General features: G+C 41.9%; 1 protein-coding gene across 1 annotated transcript; it reads left to right on the forward strand.

Annotated features, from left to right (window-relative positions):
• The first annotated feature begins 10293 nt into the window (after nucleotides 1–10293).
• On the forward strand, nucleotides 10294–15949 carry LOC147723029 (uncharacterized). The gene is made up of 3 exons (XM_086967430.1): nucleotides 10294–10363; nucleotides 14257–14595; nucleotides 14899–15949. The coding sequence occupies exons 1-3, from the start codon at nucleotides 10294–10296 to the stop codon at nucleotides 15783–15785; spliced, it is 1296 nt and encodes a 431-aa protein (XP_086823556.1). The 3' UTR covers nucleotides 15786–15949.
• Nucleotides 15950–20030: the final 4081 nt, after the last annotated feature.

Raw genomic sequence — 20030 nt, forward strand, 5'->3', positions numbered from 1 at the left:
GCAAAGCTCCGTTACGCGAAAAGTACGCGAACCGGAGCGCTACCCGGGACGCTGTCACAGATATATCTGTTTTTTTAAACGTTAATTTCTCAAAATCCACTGGAGCACATATATTGAGACCCAGCAAAGGCACATCGGGCTAACAATCCCTCCAATTTTGCTAAGTTTCGTGCAAATCCATTCAGCCGTTCGAGCTAAAAGTGAGGCCAAACGCCCCATGGAAAAATGAATGGGAAAAACGCGTTTTGGGACCCCCCTTTTTTCTCGGCGCCCCCTTGACGAACCCCCCCCAAATTTTCAGGGGCTGCTCAGAAACAAACTGTGCAATTTTCCTGAAAATTTCAGCCGATTCGGTCCACAAACGCCAAAGTTATTAGACATAGAATTTTCAAAAGTCCCATAGAGAAAAAATCCTAACTATATATACCTACTGGCTATCGCCAGTAGGTTATATATATATATATATATATATATATATATATATATATATATATATATATATATATATATATATATATATATATTACCTACTGGCGGTCGCCAGTAGGTATATATAGTTAGGATTTTTTTCTCTATGGGATTTTTGAAAATTCTATGTCTAATAACTTTGGCGCTTGTGGACGGAATTGGCTGAAATTTTCAGGAAAATGGAACATTTTGTTTCTGAGCAGCTCCTGACAATTTGGGGGGGTTTCATCAAGGGGGGGCCGAGAAAAAAGGGGGTCCCAAAACGCGTTTTTCCCATGTTAATTTCCATAGGGCGGTTGGCCTCACTTTTAGCTCGAACGGCTGAATGGATTTGCACGAAACTTGGCAAAATTGTAGGGACTGTTAGCCCGATGTGCCTTTGCTAGGTCTCAATATATGTGCTCCAGTGGATTTTGAGTAATTTAGGTTCAAAAAAAGATATATATCTGGGCGGAGCCTAACCACACATCTGATCTGATTGGCTGTCAGCACTTCATCCAAGAAGTGTTGGCAGCCATCTTGGGACCAATATACATGATAGCACCTCATTAAAAAGCATTGTAGTTAATAGAGGGTTTTAGGACTTTAGTTACATTATAAATCATTTGTTGATGGTACCATACTCGTTTTAGGAATTGTGGTGGGTTCTAAGGTGATTTTAGAATGTGAAAAAACCTTCTGCTGTGATATCATGAATATTGTTTGAAAGAAAACTAATATCACATGATTTTCCCACAGTGGTTTGGAAGGGGATCTATAAGCTAAACTGAAAGCATATTTTCTGTAAATTCACATTATCTTTCTCAGTCATGTGAAAATGAAGTCTGACATTCTCAGTAAAACATGTACATCCAACAAGGACAGAGACTGTCAGTTGATTCCTTTGTGTTCTACTGCAGCCTACTAGAGTGTTCTAAAGAACAACTAGAGCGCTAACAGTCCTACTTATTACAAAGGTATGGCACACCTGAAGCCATCTTGATTGGAATAAAGTGGTAACTCTTAAAACATTTAATTTAAAAAGAAACAACATGAGGGGGTATATTTTGCCATAGAAAGTATGATTAGTGCTGCAGAATGAAAAATTAGGGCACATTTTGAGTGACTTCTCAAATCCTTTTCTATTTCATTAAAACATTCTGACATGCAGTCTCCCAAAATGGCCACCAGAGACAAAAGAGCCCAAATGTAGCCCAAATATCACCCAGATGTAGCCCAAGTATAGCCCAATGACAGAATGTCCCAGAGTGTTCTAAAGAACAACTAGAGCGCTAACAGTCCTACTTATTACAAAGGTATGGCACACCTGAAGCCATCTTGATTGGAATAAAGTGGTAACTCTTAAAACATTTAATTTAAAAAGAAACAACATGAGGGGGTATATTTTGCCATAGAAAGTATGATTAGTGCTGCAGAATGAAAAATTAGGGCACATTTTGAGTGACTTCTCAAATCCTTTTCTATTTCATTAAAACATTCTGACATGCAGTCTCCCAAAATGGCCACCAGAGACAAAAGAGCCCAAATGTAGCCCAAATATCACCCAGATGTAGCCCAAGTATAGCCCAATGACAGAATGTCCCAGAGTGTTCTAAAGAACAACTAGAGCGCTAGCAGTCCTACTTATTACAAAGGTATGGCACACCTGAAGCCATCTTGATTGGAATAAAGTGGTAACTCTTAAAACATTTAATTTAAAAAGAAACAACATGAGGGGGTATATTATGCAATAGAAGGTATTATTAGTGCTGCAGAAAGAAAAATTAGGGCACATTTTGAGTAACTTTTCAAATCCTCTTCTATTTCATTAACAAATTCTGACATGCAGTCTCCCAAAATGGCCACCAGAGACAAAAGAGGCCAAATGTAGCCCAAATATCACCCAGATGTAGCCCAAGTATAGCCCAATGACAGAATGTCCCAGAGTGTTCTAAAGAACAACTAGAGCGCTAACAGTCCTACTTATTACAAAGGTATGGCACACCTGAAGCCATCTTGATTGGAATAAAGTGGTAACTCTTAAAACATTTAATTTAAAAAGGAACAAAATGAGGGGGTATATTTTGCCATATGAACTATGATTAGTGCTGCAGAAAGAAAAATTAGGGCACATTTTGAGTGACTTCTCAAACCCTCTTCAATTTCATTAAAAAATTCTGACATACAGTCTCCCAAGATGGCCACCAGAGACAAAAGAGCCTAAATGTAGCCCAAATATCACCCAGATGTACCCCAAGTATAGCCCAATGACAGAATGTCCCAGAGTGTTCTAAAGAACAACTAGAGCGCTAACAGTCTTACTTATGACAAAAGTATGGCACACCAGAAGCCATCTTGATTGGAATGAAGTGGTAAGTCTGAAAACACTCAATTTAAAAAGGAACAACATGAGGGGCTTAATTTTGCCATAGAAAGTATGATTAGTGCTTCAGAAAGAAAAATTAGGGATCATTTTGAGTGACTTCTCAAATCCTCTTCTATTTCATTAAAAAAATTCTGACATGCAGACTGAAACATGCACTTTGAATACCAGCAGCAGACGTCCCTGGTGAGCAGTAGCTTTACTACAGTGATCTAATGTGCAACTAGAGTGCTAACATTCAGAATTTATGGCAAATGTGTGACACATCTGAATGCCTTCTTGATGGAACCAAAGTAAACAAGCATTGAAAATGCAATAGATCTCGCCCTCGTTTAAGTTAAAGCCATTCTGTTTGTAATGAGGTGGCTTTTTAGCTTTGCTTTTATTAGTGTGTTTTCAACTTTCATGTAAATAACATGCATCTGTATGCATATAAGTATATGTATGCATGCATTTATGTTTGTATTTATATAGATATACAGATGATATATGTTTATATATGTATGTATATATATATATATATATTCACTGAAAAAACCATAGGCTATAGACCATATATAGTTAGGAATTAGCATTTACAAAACCTTGAAAATTCACTGAAAAAACCATAGGTTATAGACCATATATAGTTAGGAATTAGCATTTACAAAACCTTGAAAATTCACTGAAAAAACCATAGGTTATAGACCATATATAGTTAGGAATTCGCATTTACAAAACCTTATTTTACTCACACAAAACCATTGAAATTCCATATATAGTTAGTTGCACTAACTATATATCGCGCACCCGCAATCCACTGCTGATGATGTCACATATTACATCATTCATGACATCTCAAATGACATCACTGATGACATCACTGATGACATCACTGATGACATCTCATTTGACATTACTGATCACATCACTGATGATATCATTCATGTGATAATACGATGAACCTCTTCATACTCTAATATAACCTTAGATACAATCAGTGTAAACAGACACTCACAGACTGTCACTCATCCATGGAGTTACTCACACACCTAGTCAGTCATGCAAAGAATCAATCACACCTCCATTTCCTCAACTATACAGTTATACAAACTTTACTTATTCAAACATATACTAACACATATTTACTCTCTTATACAATCCCTGATACAAGTTCACAATGATCCATACAGCCACTCACACATTCACTGGCTCTTATGCACAGTTATTTATATATGTCAACTCTCACATGTACTGTGTTTTACACATGTACTTACTTTGACATGTAGCACTGAGATATCCATTCACTCACCAATACACTCATGCACACAGTCAACTGCCCATACAGCTGTTTCCACATGCACTTTTGAAACCATACATCTAGTGAATCAACTGCTCACACATCTATGCACAGAGTCATACACCTCCCAGCCACCCACACACACACTCAGTCTCCCATACAAATACTTGGGCAACCAATCAATAACCCATATAGTTACTCATATAGCTACTTATCAACACATGCAACAGTTTACAGAACAACAGACATAATGATGCACAAATTAAGACAGTTTAGTCACTAACCCATGCACTCAGTGAGACACATTTAATCACTCACTCATACAGTCAGTCATGCACCTACTAAATCCTTCATCCAGACACTTATACATCCACTCATTCTTCAATATGTAAGACATATTTTAACTTTACAGAAACATACAGTCACTGGATGTTGTCATCAGTGATGTCATCAGTGATGTCATTTGAGATGTCATCAGTGATGTCATCAGTGATGTCACTGACCATGTCATGAATGATGTAATATGTGACATCATCATCAGTGGATTGCGGGTGCGCGATATATAGTTAGTGCAACTAACTATATATGGAATTTTACTGGTTTTGTGTGAGTCAAATAAGGTTTTGTAAATGCGAATTCCTAACTATATATGGTCTATAACCTATGGTTTTTTCAGTGAATTTTCAAGGTTTTGTAAATGCTAATTCCTAACTATATATGGTCTATAACCTATGGTTTTTTCAGTGAATATATATATATATATATATTCAATCGCGCTTGCTCCTGCTGCAACTTCCTGCCGGATTCACAAAGAAGACAAGGCAGACCCAATTTGGTGCTTTGATTTTATTTTTCAAACACCACCAAAGCCCTCACGACGCGTTTCGGCAGATCCCTGCCTTGGTCACATATATATATATATTACCTACTGGCGGTCGCCAGTAGGTAGTTATAGTTAGGATTTTTTTCAATGTTAAATCTCAAAATTCTATTTGGAATAACTTTGGCGCCGGTTGACGAATCTGACTGAAAAAATTTCCTCAAAATGGCCTCTTCAAGCACCGGTCCTTCCCTGAAAGTTTGGGGGGGATTCATCAAGCGGGGGCCGAGATAAAGGGTAGGTCCCAAAACACGTTTTCCCCATGTTAATTTCCATAGGGTGGTCGATTTCACTTTTAGCCCGAACGGCTGAATGGATTTCCACCAAATTTGGCAAAATTGTAGGGACTGGTAGCCCGATGTGCCTTTGCTATGTCTCAAGATATGTGCTCCAGTGGATTTTGAGTAATTTAGGTTCAAAAAAATATATATATCTGTAAGCGCGCCCCGGTACGCGCTCCGGGGAGCGCCCCGGGCACGACACGCGAGGTGCGCATGGAAATCTGATTGGCTCTTGGGTGTCTGTAAACATTCGAAACAGTCCGGAGCGGCCGCCATCTTGTGTCTCGGTAAAATCGAGACACAAGAGGTGGCTAAAACAAAGGGGGAAATGAGCATAAGGCGTCAGGGATAGACCCCCCCTGACCCCCTAGGTTTGATGTGGGGGCTATAAAAGGGCCCCGCGGGGCATTAAAAAATGTTTTTTTTCGTTTTGCGCGGGGGGAGCGCCCGGTACGCGCACCGGGGAGCGGACCGGGGAGCGTACTATGAGGAAAAAAGAATGACAGAGTTTTTAAAAAATGAAGCCTTTTTTTAGAAATTGGAGGTAGTTCTAAATAGAACTTTTTTTTTCTTCTTTTTGTTGTTTTATATATTTTTTGTGTTTTTTGAACATTTTGTACTTTTTTTGGCTTTTCAAAACAGTTTTATATCTTTTTTTGTATTTTTTAAGGGGGAGAAACAAAAAAAAGGGAATTGAAACTGGCTCAACTGGAGCAAAAAAACAAAAAACCCAAAAAATTACTTCTTTTTGGGGCACTGTGATTATCACCTGCAAGGACGATGAGCTTTACGCTTTTTTCACCATAGGCGATAAGCTTGCCACATGCAGAACAAGTGATTTTAAAATCAGCAAATCGTGGCTGAATACAAGGCATCATCTCTGATGTTTCTGATCCTGATGAAGTGGGTTCGTTTCTTTGGGAGGTGGTCCTTGAAGACTGGGGGAGGTTACTGGCCAGTTCCCTGAGCTCTGCACGAGAATAGTTGTTAGGGTGCTTACGGGTCATATGTCGAATCATGGTATAGTTACCAAAGGAATATTTTTTGTTTGGGTTGCCCCTTGAGAGTTCTTCCTTACAGATTAGGCAAGTTACCTTGGCCGCATTCACTTTTTTCTTGCCCTCTGGGAGTGAAAAAAACTCCCATACAATGTGTGACTTGGGCTTGTATGGGGTATTTTGTTCAGGCAGCCATCTTTCATCATCCTCCTCTTCCTCTTCCTCCTCCTCCTCTTGTTGACCACCAATGTAATCTTGAGCTGGTCCTCTTGGTTGTTGTGGTGGTGGTGGTGGGGCAGATGCACCAGCTGCTGCTGCTACTGAAGCCATTATAAAGATCAAAAAGGTACAGAGAGATACAAACAGGTCTTCCTCAGTCAAAGGACAAAGTCAGAATAAGGAAAAAAGGTGGGGTCTTTCATCATTTGGAAAAAAACTGTCCTGAACCAATGAGAAGTGTTATTTTCAGGTCACAAGACTAGGGGCTTCATCATTATGAAACCAAAACTGTTATGAGCATGAGCACAGGAGCACTGTACTGCATGACGAGCTGAGCATTGAAGGTGTTAATTAATTTTCTTTTTTATTTCTGTAGCGGGTTGTGGGTTTATAGGGGAATTGGGTGGGAGGTAATTTAATTGTAATTAATTAATTATTTATATTTATTTATTGGTATGGATAATTATTTTATTTATAATTAATTATTAATTGGCAATTAATTTTTTTAAGTGATAATTACATTTTTTAATTGGTAAATAATGTTTTTAAATGTTAATTAATGTATTTAATTGGTAAATCATGTTTTTAATTTGTAGGTAATTTTTGTAATTAGTAATTTATGTTTTAATTGGTAACTAATTTTGTTAATTGGCAATCAATATTTTTAATTGGTAATTAATTTTTATTATTTGGAAATTATTTTTAATTAAATGGTAATCAATGTTTCATAAAAAGTATTATTTGGTATGAAAAATAATTGTATTGTTTAATAATTTTTAATTGTGAATTAATTTAAAATAATTAATATACTTTTTGTAATGTAACATGTTATTTAATATTTAATATTTGGTGACTAATATTTATTCATTAATATTTATTGGTATTTATTGTTAATCTATTGTTTATTAATTATTCAATTGTAATTGCTTTTAATAATTATTAATTGTTTGTACCCTTTTGCTATCCACCGCTTTCCCTACTTTTGCCCCCTTTGGAGTTGGAATAGTAGTTTTTACCTCAACGCTACCCAACGCTTTCCCTACTGTAGCACCCTTTGGAGTTGGAGTAGTAATTTTTACCTCTACGCTATCCAACAATTTCTTTACTGTTGCACCCTCTGGAGTTGGAATAGTAATTTTTACCCCTTTGCTATCCAATGCTTTCTCTACTGTTGCCCCCTCTGGTGTTGGATTAGTAATTTTTATCCCTACGCTATACAACGCTTTCCCTACTGTAGCACCCAATGTTATTATTACTGTATTTTTGGGGGGACTTTGTACAGTACTTTTATTTATTTAGCTATTTGATATTTGTATTATTATTTTTGATAATGTATAATAATAATTTTAAAAATATTTAAAGTATATTTAATTTTTTTAATGTATTAAATATAATTATTTACTTTTTATGTATGCTATTGTTTTATGTTTAGATGTATATCTAATTTATAATATTTTTCAATAATTTATGAGTTATTAAAATAATTATAAATTCTTATTATTAAGCAAGTATATATTATATATTTTTTATTTTATGTTTTAATATTATATATGTATTATTTATTAATTTTAAACATTATTAAATATTTTTAACTATGTTATTTGGTTTATAAGAATGATTTACTATATTTTACACTTTTTTTAATTACAAAAAAACCCAATATTTTTAATTATGATATTTTTAAAATCAATATTTTTTTTCTCAATATTTTTGTACTTACCATGTTGTAGATAGGATGTTGATATTCTTGCCTTCGATATTCCAGCGTCGATTTTTGTGTAGGCCCATATTTTGGCCATCGATATTTTGTCAGTGATCCGTGCTCACTTAAGTGTTCCATGAACTGTTACTATGGTAACAGGCAATAAGCCGTTTGAGGGTAGGGTTGAAAGGTACTGGCTGTACAGAAACGGTTATATATTTACCCAGGATCCTCTACATGACAGAAAGGATAGCAAAGTAAAACAGAACACTGTGTACCAGATGAAAAACCCCCTTGCGCCACTTTCGCGTCTAAAGCCCCCCCATGCAAAATTAGGAGTGTGGGGACCTCAACGACCCCCCTCAAGCACCGGGAACCACCACCCCCGGGGATTTGTGTGTTGTAGGAGGCAGACTGCGTGGCCCTCTGCCTGAAGCCCTCAATGCCCCTGGGAACCGCCATGCCCCAGGGCCGGCTCCTGCAGTGTTCCGGGGTGCCTACTCCCGGGACACTGCTGTTTGCTATGAGAGGGCGGGGGTCTTGCGGCTCCCACCCTCCCATAGCAAACTTAGGGGCATATTACCAAGCAATAGCGATAATTATCGCTATTGCTTGGTTAGAGACAAAACTTTACCGCTGAGCTGCGGCGATTTTTACCGCAAATAAACCTTGGTATTATTAAGGTTTATCGCAAATGCGATAAAAATTGCCACAATGCATGAATATCGGTGAAAAGTCAGCGATATTAATGCATTACCAAGCTAATGCTCTTAGCCATGTTATTCACCTCCCATTGGATAACATGACTAAGAACTGCTCAGGGCAGGTGTTAGCTTTTGGAGATATTCGCGCTTACCGCGAATATCTCCAAAAGTTGGTAATAGGAGATAGCGATGGCACGCCCACTTTGCATGTCATTAGTGATAAATATCACTGACATGCAAAGTGGGGCCCAAGATGGTCGCTATCGCCTACTAGCTGTCGCTAACTGGTGTTAGAGACAGCTAGGTAATAGGGAGATAATTTTATCTCCGCATTCTTGGCTTTTAAAGCCAAAAAAGCGGAGATAAACCCCCTTGATAATATGCCCCTTAGTTTCCATTTTGAAAGACAGAGCAGTGGAATCTGTTCTCACTTTCAAAATCCAAACCAGATTGCTTTTCCACATGCAAGTTAGTATCTCCATAAAGCCCCGGGGGTGGTGGTCCCCGCGGCTTTGGAGACCTTGGATCCCCCCACCATTTTTTGTTTTAGCCCAGGGGATTGTTTAACGATCCCCGGTGCAGGGGAGCCCCTCTAGGCCCCCAATAATTGTGCCCCCAATATTTAGCTCCCCGGGGGCTAATTATAAAAAAAGTTTTTTTTTTTTTTACAACAGAGTCCCTGCACCCTACACGGACCTGCTGGGTCTTTAAAAAAAAAATTGTGGGCCTGGGAGTCTGGTCTAGAGGGTAAAATTATTTCTACCCTGCCCCCTTTCTAGGTTTTCCACACATATTCCACTGACTTCCTCAGCCTTGCTTCTACCGAGGCACAAAATGGCTGCCAAAAGTTCCTGGTTTCGAATCCTGACAACCACTCGACAGCCAATTAGCATTCAGCGCATGATCGGAAGTGTGCGCTTATGGTGCGATGAAGATGTGCGCAGACTCTGAGGACACACTGCGCCCATAGATATATAAATGATTTTAACTGTAGTTTTCTCAGTAACTACTGAACAGATTGACACCATTTAAGCAAAAGGCACAAGTCTGAACTGAGGACTACCTCTTTGCCAAATGTGGTGTAATTCCGTTCAGCAGTTCAAGCTGTAGCCGTGGCTAAAGGTCCTATGGGAAATTGCATGGGGAAAACACGTTTTGGGATCCATCCTTTTTTCTCGGGCCCCCACTTGATGAATCACCGTAAAACTTTCAGGATAGGAGCGGACCAGAGCTGGCCAAAAGTTTGGATAATTTCGCAAAGATTTATCAATGGGCGCCAAAGTTATTGGGACTAGAATGTTGCGGATTGACCAGAGGACACTGCGGGTAGCTTTACAAGAGTTCCTTTATTCACAGCTAGTGTGGCATGATGCATTTCGGCTCGAATAAGTCTTCCTTAGATGCCGCAGCTTAACGAGGTTGCTCAAACCCGTTCCATTGTATTTCATGAGGCCTTCCCAATGGCGGAAGGTCAGCTGACTCAACTTGATGAATTGCAGCTGCAGTCTGGTGTTGTGGACTGCAGCTCCCAGAATGAAATGTTCTGGTGAATGTATTTGGTGGAGTCAAATTAAGTCCTTCAATGGGTGCTGCAATACCCGGTAATGGTGGAGGTTTAATTTTGTGGCAAAACCCCGTGAATGAAGTCCAGAACTCCCTCAAGTCCCCAACATTCTGCCCCAACATGCAGAGTCCAACCAAGCCGTGAAGCGGTAATGCGTTGATCCCTCTTCCCCGTGAAGTCACGGGCTGTCGTTGACCATGGCCACTTGCCTGGCCTGATCCTGAGGCGGTCCTGCGGTGTCCGATACCTCAGAGAAAACTTGCCACAATGCCAGTAAACCACAGGACACTTGAAGAACGGGTCCTCTCAACGCGCACTGGCAAACGCGTAAAATATCCAAAATCGACCCCTCCTTGTAAAAGACCGTAGGACACAGCGGGGAGCTTTACAGGAGTTCCTATATTCACAGCTAGTGTTGCATGATGCATTTTGGCTCAAATAAGCCTTCTTCAGATGCTGCAGCTTAACGAGGTTGCTCCAACCCTCTCCCTTATATTTCTGAGGCCCTCCCAATGGCGGAAGGTCAGCTTACTCCCCTTGATGAATTGCAGCTGCAGTCTGGTGTTGTGGACTGCAGCTCCCAGAATGCAATGTACTGGTGAATGTATTTGGTGGAGTAAAATTAAGTCCTTCAATGACGCTGCAATACCAGGTAAGGGTGGGGGTTTAATTTTGTGGCAAAACCCAGTGAATGAAGTCCAGGACTCCCTCAAGTCCCAATGTTCTGCCCCAACTTGCAGAGTCAAACCGGGCCATGAAGCGGGGATGCAGTGATCCCTCTTCCCCGTGAAGTCTTGGGCTGTTGCTGACAGCAGCCACTGCACTGCAGTTGTTCAACCTGATCTTGGTATTGGAAACTAAGAATTGCCACCATCAATGTCCTAGATCTGCATTAACGGTGAAGAGGCAATAGTAGTCACTGGCGCTTCAGATCAAGTCTCTCTTTCAACATATAAACCTTATGAGCAATAAGTTAAATGCCAAAAGTGAGAAAAGTCTCTGGTAATAGATTCCTCAGTGCGCTGGGCATTCACCCGGTATCACTTTTTAGACATCTCTTGAAAAGATTAGACATCAAATGGAGAGTCAGATGTTCTTCTCCACATAAGACGTGCAAGCAGGTAAACTCCTCTCTTAAAGACGATGTTATTCGCATGTCGTCTTTTGTCAGCATACACTTTCGCCTTTTGTTTATGAACCAAGTCCTTCTTAGGAATTTTGTTCTTGTCTTTCTCTGAATGATTGGTTCACTGAGGTATCTTGGATGGCATTGCTCTCCCAAACATCAATGTAAAGTGGGTGAATTGTTCCCTGAAGTGACAGATCTGACTTAAACATTGAAGATGGATACTACTAGCCCTGTCGGAAAAGTAGCCTGAATCCTCATGAGGTCCAGTGAGTTAATTTGCATCTGTTTGTTAATGCAATCAATAGAGGTTTTTTGTATAAAAATTGTTAATCCGCCGCTTGCCCTCCCTGTGTTCCTTGGAGCTAGTGCCTCAGTGCTATATGTGGTAGAGCCGCTGATAAATACCCTCTCGGTAGACCAGGTCTACTGAAAGATACAAATGTTGTTGTTGTTTATAAGCGTAAGCCACCCATAATCATCTAGTTTGGGGTAGATCCCTGCAATATTCCACAATATAACTGACAAGCTAGAGTTTAGAGCTAGATTCTCCTCCTCAATACTATTATGGACCACACATTCATATGTATCTAGAGCACAGTTAGGGTAAGTAATACCTACTACTGTGTTAGCATTGGTTAATTGTCCCATGGAATACATATACTAATTATCAGGATAAGTGTCTTGGTTACTATCATTCTCCATAAGCAGGGGAGTAACAGCAGCTACACCATTATCACAATGATAAGGATTCCCCTTGCAGCTACCAAGGCCAGATACAGCAGCTCTATCTAGTATTGTATTATATACTTGTAAAGGTACAGTAAACATGGACCTAGCCTACGCCTATGACTAGGCCAACTAATTACCCCCTCAATTGACTTAAGAAACTTTGAAGGAAGGTTTATGGTACTTGCCTTAAGTCAATCCACATCCTTCAAAAGAGATAGCTGTCTTTCACCTCGGTGAACCCCAATGAACAAGTCACTGCCTTGACTTACATATTTAAACTGGATACTCGAGCTGGTAGGTGGGCAGCTTCTAGCATCTAGTGCAACCCAATTGTCCCCAATCCTCCTATCCCTCAAGGACAGTTCAATAACATCATAAAGTGAGTTTGCCGCAGAGCATCTCCGTGCACCAAGGATATCATCTCAAACCACAGAGCGATCTCCCCTGACATGACTGATCCAGTGCGTTACCTTGTTAGTAAGTGTATCTGACTCTGTAATTCGACTTTAAGCCTATGTTGACAATGGCTGCACCCTCTTTGGAACTAGTTAGGAGTGCGCTCCTGCAGACAAGCCATATTGGTCTCCCTCGACTCAGCAGACCAGAAAACAATCTCCCTGACTGTAGAATATCTCTGAAGAATATAACAGCTACTTTACAGCTGCCTCAGCATAAATCAAACCACCCTGCTTCTTGCAAATGAGTTCTTTGTACAAAATTTTTAACTGCACCCCAATGTTTTTAACTGCTATGTCATGTTCTAACAAACTGCATCTTCTGCTCTTTGCAAACGTTTTAAACTTATATATTGTCCCTTTTTGCATTTTGCTTAATGTACTTACTTTTTTCAATTGACATATCTGTTGTCACTAGCACTTTGCATATTGTGATGATTTTAATGAATCTTACAATAAAGGTCAACTTGACCTGATGCATGTGAAAGCATATGCATACAGCTCCTTTACTTTCCTTTTTGGGCACTACCACTATGGGAAAGTCATGGCATATGACCAGTAGAACACTCAATGATATCATGCTTATGAAACTAATCAGGTGCCTTTTCAAAAGCGCCCTGTAATTTAAAATCCATTTGTCTATCTCTTAGAGCAATAGGACGCACGTCTTCATTATTATGCAGCTGTCATTTCATAGTCTTAAGTTTTCTAAACCATGAAACAATGAAGTGAACTGACTTACTATTTCGTGGTGAGCATTCATGTTGTAATTTATGGAAATTAGTTGAATGAGTAAGCAGGCACTTTATGCGGTACCTTGAAGCACACTGATAGGTGATTGTACCTTTATTTTCTTGTGTTTTCATCTTCACTACAAATGAACCTTGACTTTTCAAAGGTGGTGATGCAGCCATTATATACACATTGGTTTTTGATGGTGTAAGTTGTGGTAATAGAGACAATTCATTATGGGCCAGATGCATCATGCAAACAAATAGCGAATCCTTAATTGCGATTATTAAGGAATCGCGAATAAGGACTCGCTATAGCCAATGCATGATGTGGATAGCGAAAAATCAAGGAATCGCTAAAAATCGCTAAATACTTTAGCGATTCCATGTAAAGTAATCGCAATAGTAAAATAATTCCAATCGCGCATTTTGCGATCCCGCAATTTGCGTAATCGCTAAATGCGATATCGCAATTAGCGAGTTCGCTAAAAGCGGGAGCGTGAAAAACTACAGAGTCGCATTGGGAGCAGGCTGATGACATCACAACCAGGAAGTCAATCAGCCCATGCTGCCACCTGTGCACAGTTGAACTCTGAGGCAGAAGCTGAGTGCAGGGAGTGAGAGCAGAAGCAAACAAACAGCAGGTTGCTAACTGGTGGAGACAGCCATGTCCCAACCAGCCACAGAGGAGGGAGCAGTGGCCAGGAAGCGCAAAATAAAATTCAGTGAGGGTGAACTTGACATCCTCATTGAAGAGGTTGCAAACAACCACGAAAAGTTATTTGGCAAGCTCTCCCTTAAAGTGGCAGAGGCAGACAAGAGGAGAATCTGGACCAGGATCAGGGACAAGGTGAATGCTGTGGGGGTCACACACCGCAGCATTGATGACCTCAAGAAGCGCTGGTACGACCTGCGCAGTCGTGCAAAGGAGAAGGTTGCTGAAAGGCTGAAGGAGGCGAAGGGGACTGGAGGAGGAGGCCCAACAGTCCCAGACAACACACCCCAGGAGGACATGATTGAGGGCACTATTGATCCTGAAGCAGTCGTAGGAGTGACAATCCTGGACACATCTGGGGCAGCCTGTAGCACACAAGGTAAGATGCATGACTATCAACAGCACAAAGCACATACTGATAGTGCCCAAATGTGATTTCACCTGCTAAAATTACAGCTAAAATAGTCCTGCACACATTTAACATAGGGAGCCCAATGCATCATGGTACTTGTAGTCAGTAGTACCCATGTGCCAGTTGGAATCCAACACAGTAAGCCCAAATGCTAATAATAAGCAGTACAGTGATAGATGAGAGACAGTCATAACAGAAAAGTGTCATTTTATTAAGGTTGTAGAACTATTGAAACACATGTATATAACATAGCACTGTTTCACATCACAGATGCAGCTGAAGGTAACACTGATGACAGTGATGTTGAAGAGAGCACACAGCCCAATCAAGAGACTGCGGCATCAAAACCTGTGTCACCACCATCCAAAGGAAAGGCACCAGCAAGACGCAGGGCCACAGTTGCACCACTACAGCCAATGGAGGTAGAACAGCATACATCTAGCACACCTACTACAAGCCGTGAAAGTGCCAGTCACACACCAACACCGCAGGCACATGTCCGGTCAGGATCACGACGCAGACCAAGGAGCCCTACTTTGTCCCAGGAAGCAGGAAGTCACAGTCAGTGGGGTGGCGTGGAGTCGCAGATGGTGCGGGTTCAGCGCGTGCAAGCTAGGCACATGGGAGCAATTGACCTGCAGATGACGAAAATGAACAGTAACATCACTGCAATGGCTGACAGTGTGAGGGAGCTCACAACTGCCATAGTGGAGGCTCACAGGGAATCCAACAACGCCCTCCTGGAGGTTGCACGTGTGATGCACGAGGGACACAATTCACAGAGGAAGAGGCATCGGCAGTTTCTCGCATGCATGGAGGCTTATACCAAGTCAAACACCAAGATAAGCACTAGCGTGTCACACCTGTCACGTCGGTCTGTGGGAATGCAGATTGACATGGCCCATTGTTGTGGGGATGTGTCCAAGGCACTGGGGCAAATTACTACAGCTGTGGAGATGATGCAGGCTAGCACTAGTGTTCAGGGCGACGTTACAGGGGAAGAGGGTAGTGAGGCTTCCAGCCTGAGCAGCATCAGTGCGCCACTCAACACTGTCAGGAGGAGCAGTAGCCGTAGGCAGGCACCTCCCGCAGCATCTACGAATGCAGATGCTGAAGCAGGAGAAAGACATTTGGGTGTGAGAGGGAGGAGACGGTAAAACAAATTGGAGGGGTGTTAGACCTCATGGTGACGTAACCATGTTCAAGACATTCTTAGTGACTGCATGACAAGTCCTTAGTGTGTCTCCTCTGTCCATTGGTGCATGGGGTTAATGTGCTAATGGACAGCATTTCAGGTTGTATTGACACCCCATACCGCCAGCCGTGATAATAAATAGTTAACCTACAAATGCAAATGAGTGTTGTGTGTCATTGTTACATACCTTAGAAATAATGCTGGGTGATGTCTGCACGTTTCCTCTGTCCCTCCGCTGAACTGGCAATATGTGCACGGCGTGGTTGTGCTGGGGGCTGGTTGCCCTCTGTGTCAGATTCCTCGATGGGGATGCCTCTCCTTGTTGCTATGTTGTGCAACATTGCACATGCAGCAATTATCCTGCAGCAGGTTTCCGGTTGGTACAGCATAGCTCCTCCAGTTTTATGCAGGATGCGAAAGCGACTCTTGAGCAATCCAAATGTCCGTTCTATAACGTTACGTGTCCTGATGTGGGCTGCATTGTACCTCTGTTGTTGTGGACTGGCTGGGTTCAGGTAGGGAGTCAAGATGTAATGCCTCACCGCGTATGCACTGTCACCTACAGAGTAAGAGGCAAGATGTCAGAGTCACTTATGCATTGCCATGACTAAGTCAGTGATGTGTATAGTATTGCACTTACCTAGCAGGTGTCCATTGCCAAAATCTCCCCTGAGCAGACGTGTGTGCAAGCCGCTATGGCGGAAGATGTATGAATCGTGAGTGCTTCCTGGGTATTGTGCGACAAGGTCGGTGATGATGTTTTCCGCATTGCACACTGCTTGAACATTGATTGAGTGATATGCTTTACGGTTGCGGAATATATACTCATTCACGGCAGGGGGACATATGGCTACGTGGGTGCAATCAATGCATCCAATCACGTGTGGGAACCTTGCTACTTGGTAGAAGTCCTGTTTTGTTTGGCTCAATTCCTGTGGGGTTGTGGGGAAGGAGATGTGGTTGTTGATGACAGTCATCATGGCGGCCAGGAAGGATTTGAAGAACCGCGAAAGGGAGCTCTGTGATACCCCTCCTGCTTCTGCCACTATGTCCTGGAAGCTACCTGAGGCAAGGAGGTGGAGGCTACATAGCACCTGGACATGAGTAGGTATAGCCTGGCTCCTATGTGTTTGGCGCTGCAATAGTGGGTCCAATTCATCTATTAAGTCCAGTATCATAGCAGCATTCATCCTGTACTTATCATAAATTTGCTCAGCTGTCTGTCCTAACAATGTGATGCGCAGACGGAAGATTCTATCCTGGATTCTCCTTCTGGCCTGGCCTGCTGCAAGTATCCTTCTCCTCCTCGCAAATATGTAGAGTCCTGCCATTGTGGAAGGCCACTGGGGCCTCATGGGAGTGTTTAAATACACCTCTGATGTCAGGCAGGTGAGTGGGAATTTTTTTTTTTTTTTACCACCTGATTGTGATTCCCTGTAAACTGCTCTTGCTAAATAGCGAATAATGACGGAATCGCAATTTGCGATATTACATGCATGGGAAAATGCGATTTTATAGCGAACTCGCTATTTGGATATTGCGATTTCGCTATATTAATCGCAATTTCTTGGTTTCTCGCTACTTGCGAGTCGCAAATGGGGTTTGGCTTTGATTCTGCGATTATATAGCGATTTCGCAATTTTGCGTTTGCGAATTTGCTTTTTCTAGCGATTTCTCTTCATGCATGCCGTTTCTTTCCATTGCGATCGCAATTGGTAATTCGCACCAGTTGCGCTCGCAATTTTGGTTGATGCATCTGGCCCTATGTTTCTCCATAGGCATAATCTTTATCGAAGCACCACTGTCAATGATGTAATGTAATATGTTCTTATATAGCGCTCTGTCACCCTATGGGTATCCTGTCGCTGAGAGATTTACCTTGGTGTTAACTACATTTTAGTCATGCGAGGATAGATACTAGACAGGGGAGGACAAGATAAAACTGCATGTTACTCCTCTCTCGGGAACAGCCACGTTTTCAGTTTTTTCCTGAAATGCATGAGATTGCCAGACTGTCTGATATTCATCAGAAGGTTGTTCCATAACCGGGAGGCCATCGTACTGAAAGCTCTCCCTCCTGTTCTAGATCTTTTGGATGTTGTGGTATTTACTAGATAGGCTGAGGAGGAACGGAGATTTCCTCATGGGCAGGTACCACGAGAATTTTCTCTGTAATGTTTAGGGCACAATTCATGAACAGCTTTAAAACAATGCAGAGACACTTAGGGGTCCATTAGGATGGCGGGCGGATTGCTCCCGCCAGGCCGGCGGTAGCCACCGCCAGCCTGGTGGGGGAAATCCGCCGCCATCCTTCCCTGTATTCCCCCCGCCATATTAGAATGGCGGGGGGACCACGGCGGAGCAAAACACCGCCCGCCACTTTTCCACCCCAGTCGCATTGCGGCCGGGCAGAAAATGATTAATATGGTGGCGGTGTCTATGAGACACCGCCAGCCATATTACAATGGCAAGTGTGCAATGCCTTTCCGTGGCGGCAAAGGCAGGCGGTGTTCACTCTGGGGGCCCCTGTGGGCTCCCGGAGTGAAGGCCAAAGGGGGGTGGCACACGGGGGTACCTGTGGTACCCCTCTGCATTTGCATAATCAAAACGGAAGGCACCGCGCGGTGCCTGCCGCTTTGATTACGTAAATACTGCTAAGCATTTTTAGTATTGTGGCGGGTGGAGCAGAGAGCTCCGCCCGCCACAATACTATAAATACAGGATGTGCCCGCCACTGTGGCGGGCACATCCTAATGGTGTGTGCGAGACCCCCGCACTCCTCTCTTAAAGACGATGTTATTCGCATGTCGTCTTTTGTCAGCATACACTTTCGCCTTTTGTTTATGAACCAAGTCCTTCTTAGGAATTTTGTTCTTGTCTTTCTCTGAATGATTGGTTCACTGAGGTATCTTGGATGGCATTGCTCTCCCAAACATCAATGTAAAGTGGGTGAATTGTTCCCTGAAGTGACAGATCTGACTTAAACATTGAAGATGGATACTACTAGCCCTGTCGGAAAAGTAGCCTGAATCCTCATGAGGTCCAGTGAGTTAATTTGCATCTGTTTGTTAATGCAATCAATAGAGGTTTTTTGTATAAAAATTGTTAATCCGCCGCTTGCCCTCCCTGTGTTCCTTGGAGCTAGTGCCTCAGTGCTATATGTGGTAGAGCCGCTGATAAATACCCTCTCGGTAGACCAGGTCTACTGAAAGATACAAATGTTGTTGTTGTTTATAAGCGTAAGCCACCCATAATCATCTAGTTTGGGGTAGATCCCTGCAATATTCCACAATATAACTGACAAGCTAGAGTTTAGAGCTAGATTCTCCTCCTCAATACTATTATGGACCACACATTCATATGTATCTAGAGCACAGTTAGGGTAAGTAATACCTACTACTGTGTTAGCATTGGTTAATTGTCCCATGGAATACATATACTAATTATCAGGATAAGTGTCTTGGTTACTATCATTCTCCATAAGCAGGGGAGTAACAGCAGCTACACCATTATCACAATGATAAGGATTCCCCTTGCAGCTACCAAGGCCAGATACAGCAGCTCTATCTAGTATTGTATTATATACTTGTAAAGGTACAGTAAACATGGACCTAGCCTACGCCTATGACTAGGCCAACTAATTACCCCCTCAATTGACTTAAGAAACTTTGATGGAAGGTTTATGGTACTTGCCTTAAGTCAATCCACATCCTTCAAAAGAGATAGCTGTCTTTCACCTCGGTGAACCCCAATGAACAAGTCACTGCCTTGACTTACATATTTAAACTGGATACTCGAGCTGGTAGGTGGGCAGCTTCTAGCATCTAGTGCAACCCAATTGTCCCCAATCCTCCTATCCCTCAAGGACAGTTCAATAACATCATAAAGTGAGTTTGCCGCAGAGCATCTCCGTGCACCAAGGATATCATCTCAAACCACAGAGCGATCTCCCCTGACATGACTGATCCAGTGCGTTACCTTGTTAGTAAGTGTATCTGACTCTGTAATTCGACTTTAAGCCTATGTTGACAATGGCTGCACCCTCTTTGGAACTAGTTAGGAGTGCGCTCCTGCAGACAAGCCATATTGGTCTCCCTCGACTCAGCAGACCAGAAAACAATCTCCCTGACTGTAGAATATCTCTGAAGAATATAACAGCTACTTTACAGCTGCCTCAGCATAAATCAAACCACCCTGCTTCTTGCAA

Source organism: Lissotriton vulgaris, chromosome 4_1 (genome assembly GCF_964263255.1).
Source record: "Lissotriton vulgaris chromosome 4_1, aLisVul1.2, whole genome shotgun sequence".
In the NCBI taxonomy this organism is placed as follows: Eukaryota; Metazoa; Chordata; class Amphibia; order Caudata; family Salamandridae; genus Lissotriton; species Lissotriton vulgaris.

Bases quoted from the DNA above. Each gene is read 5' to 3' on its own strand.
- LOC147723029 (XM_086967430.1), top strand. From the start codon at position 10,294: ATGCCGCAGCTTAACGAGGTTGCTCAAACCCGTTCCATTGTATTTCAT. The intron at 10,364-14,256 runs GTCAGCTGACTC...TCCTCATTGAAG, and splicing joins GGCCTTCCCAATGGCGGAAG to AGGTTGCAAACAACCACGAA. The intron at 14,596-14,898 runs GTAAGATGCATG...TTCACATCACAG, and splicing joins GGCAGCCTGTAGCACACAAG to ATGCAGCTGAAGGTAACACT.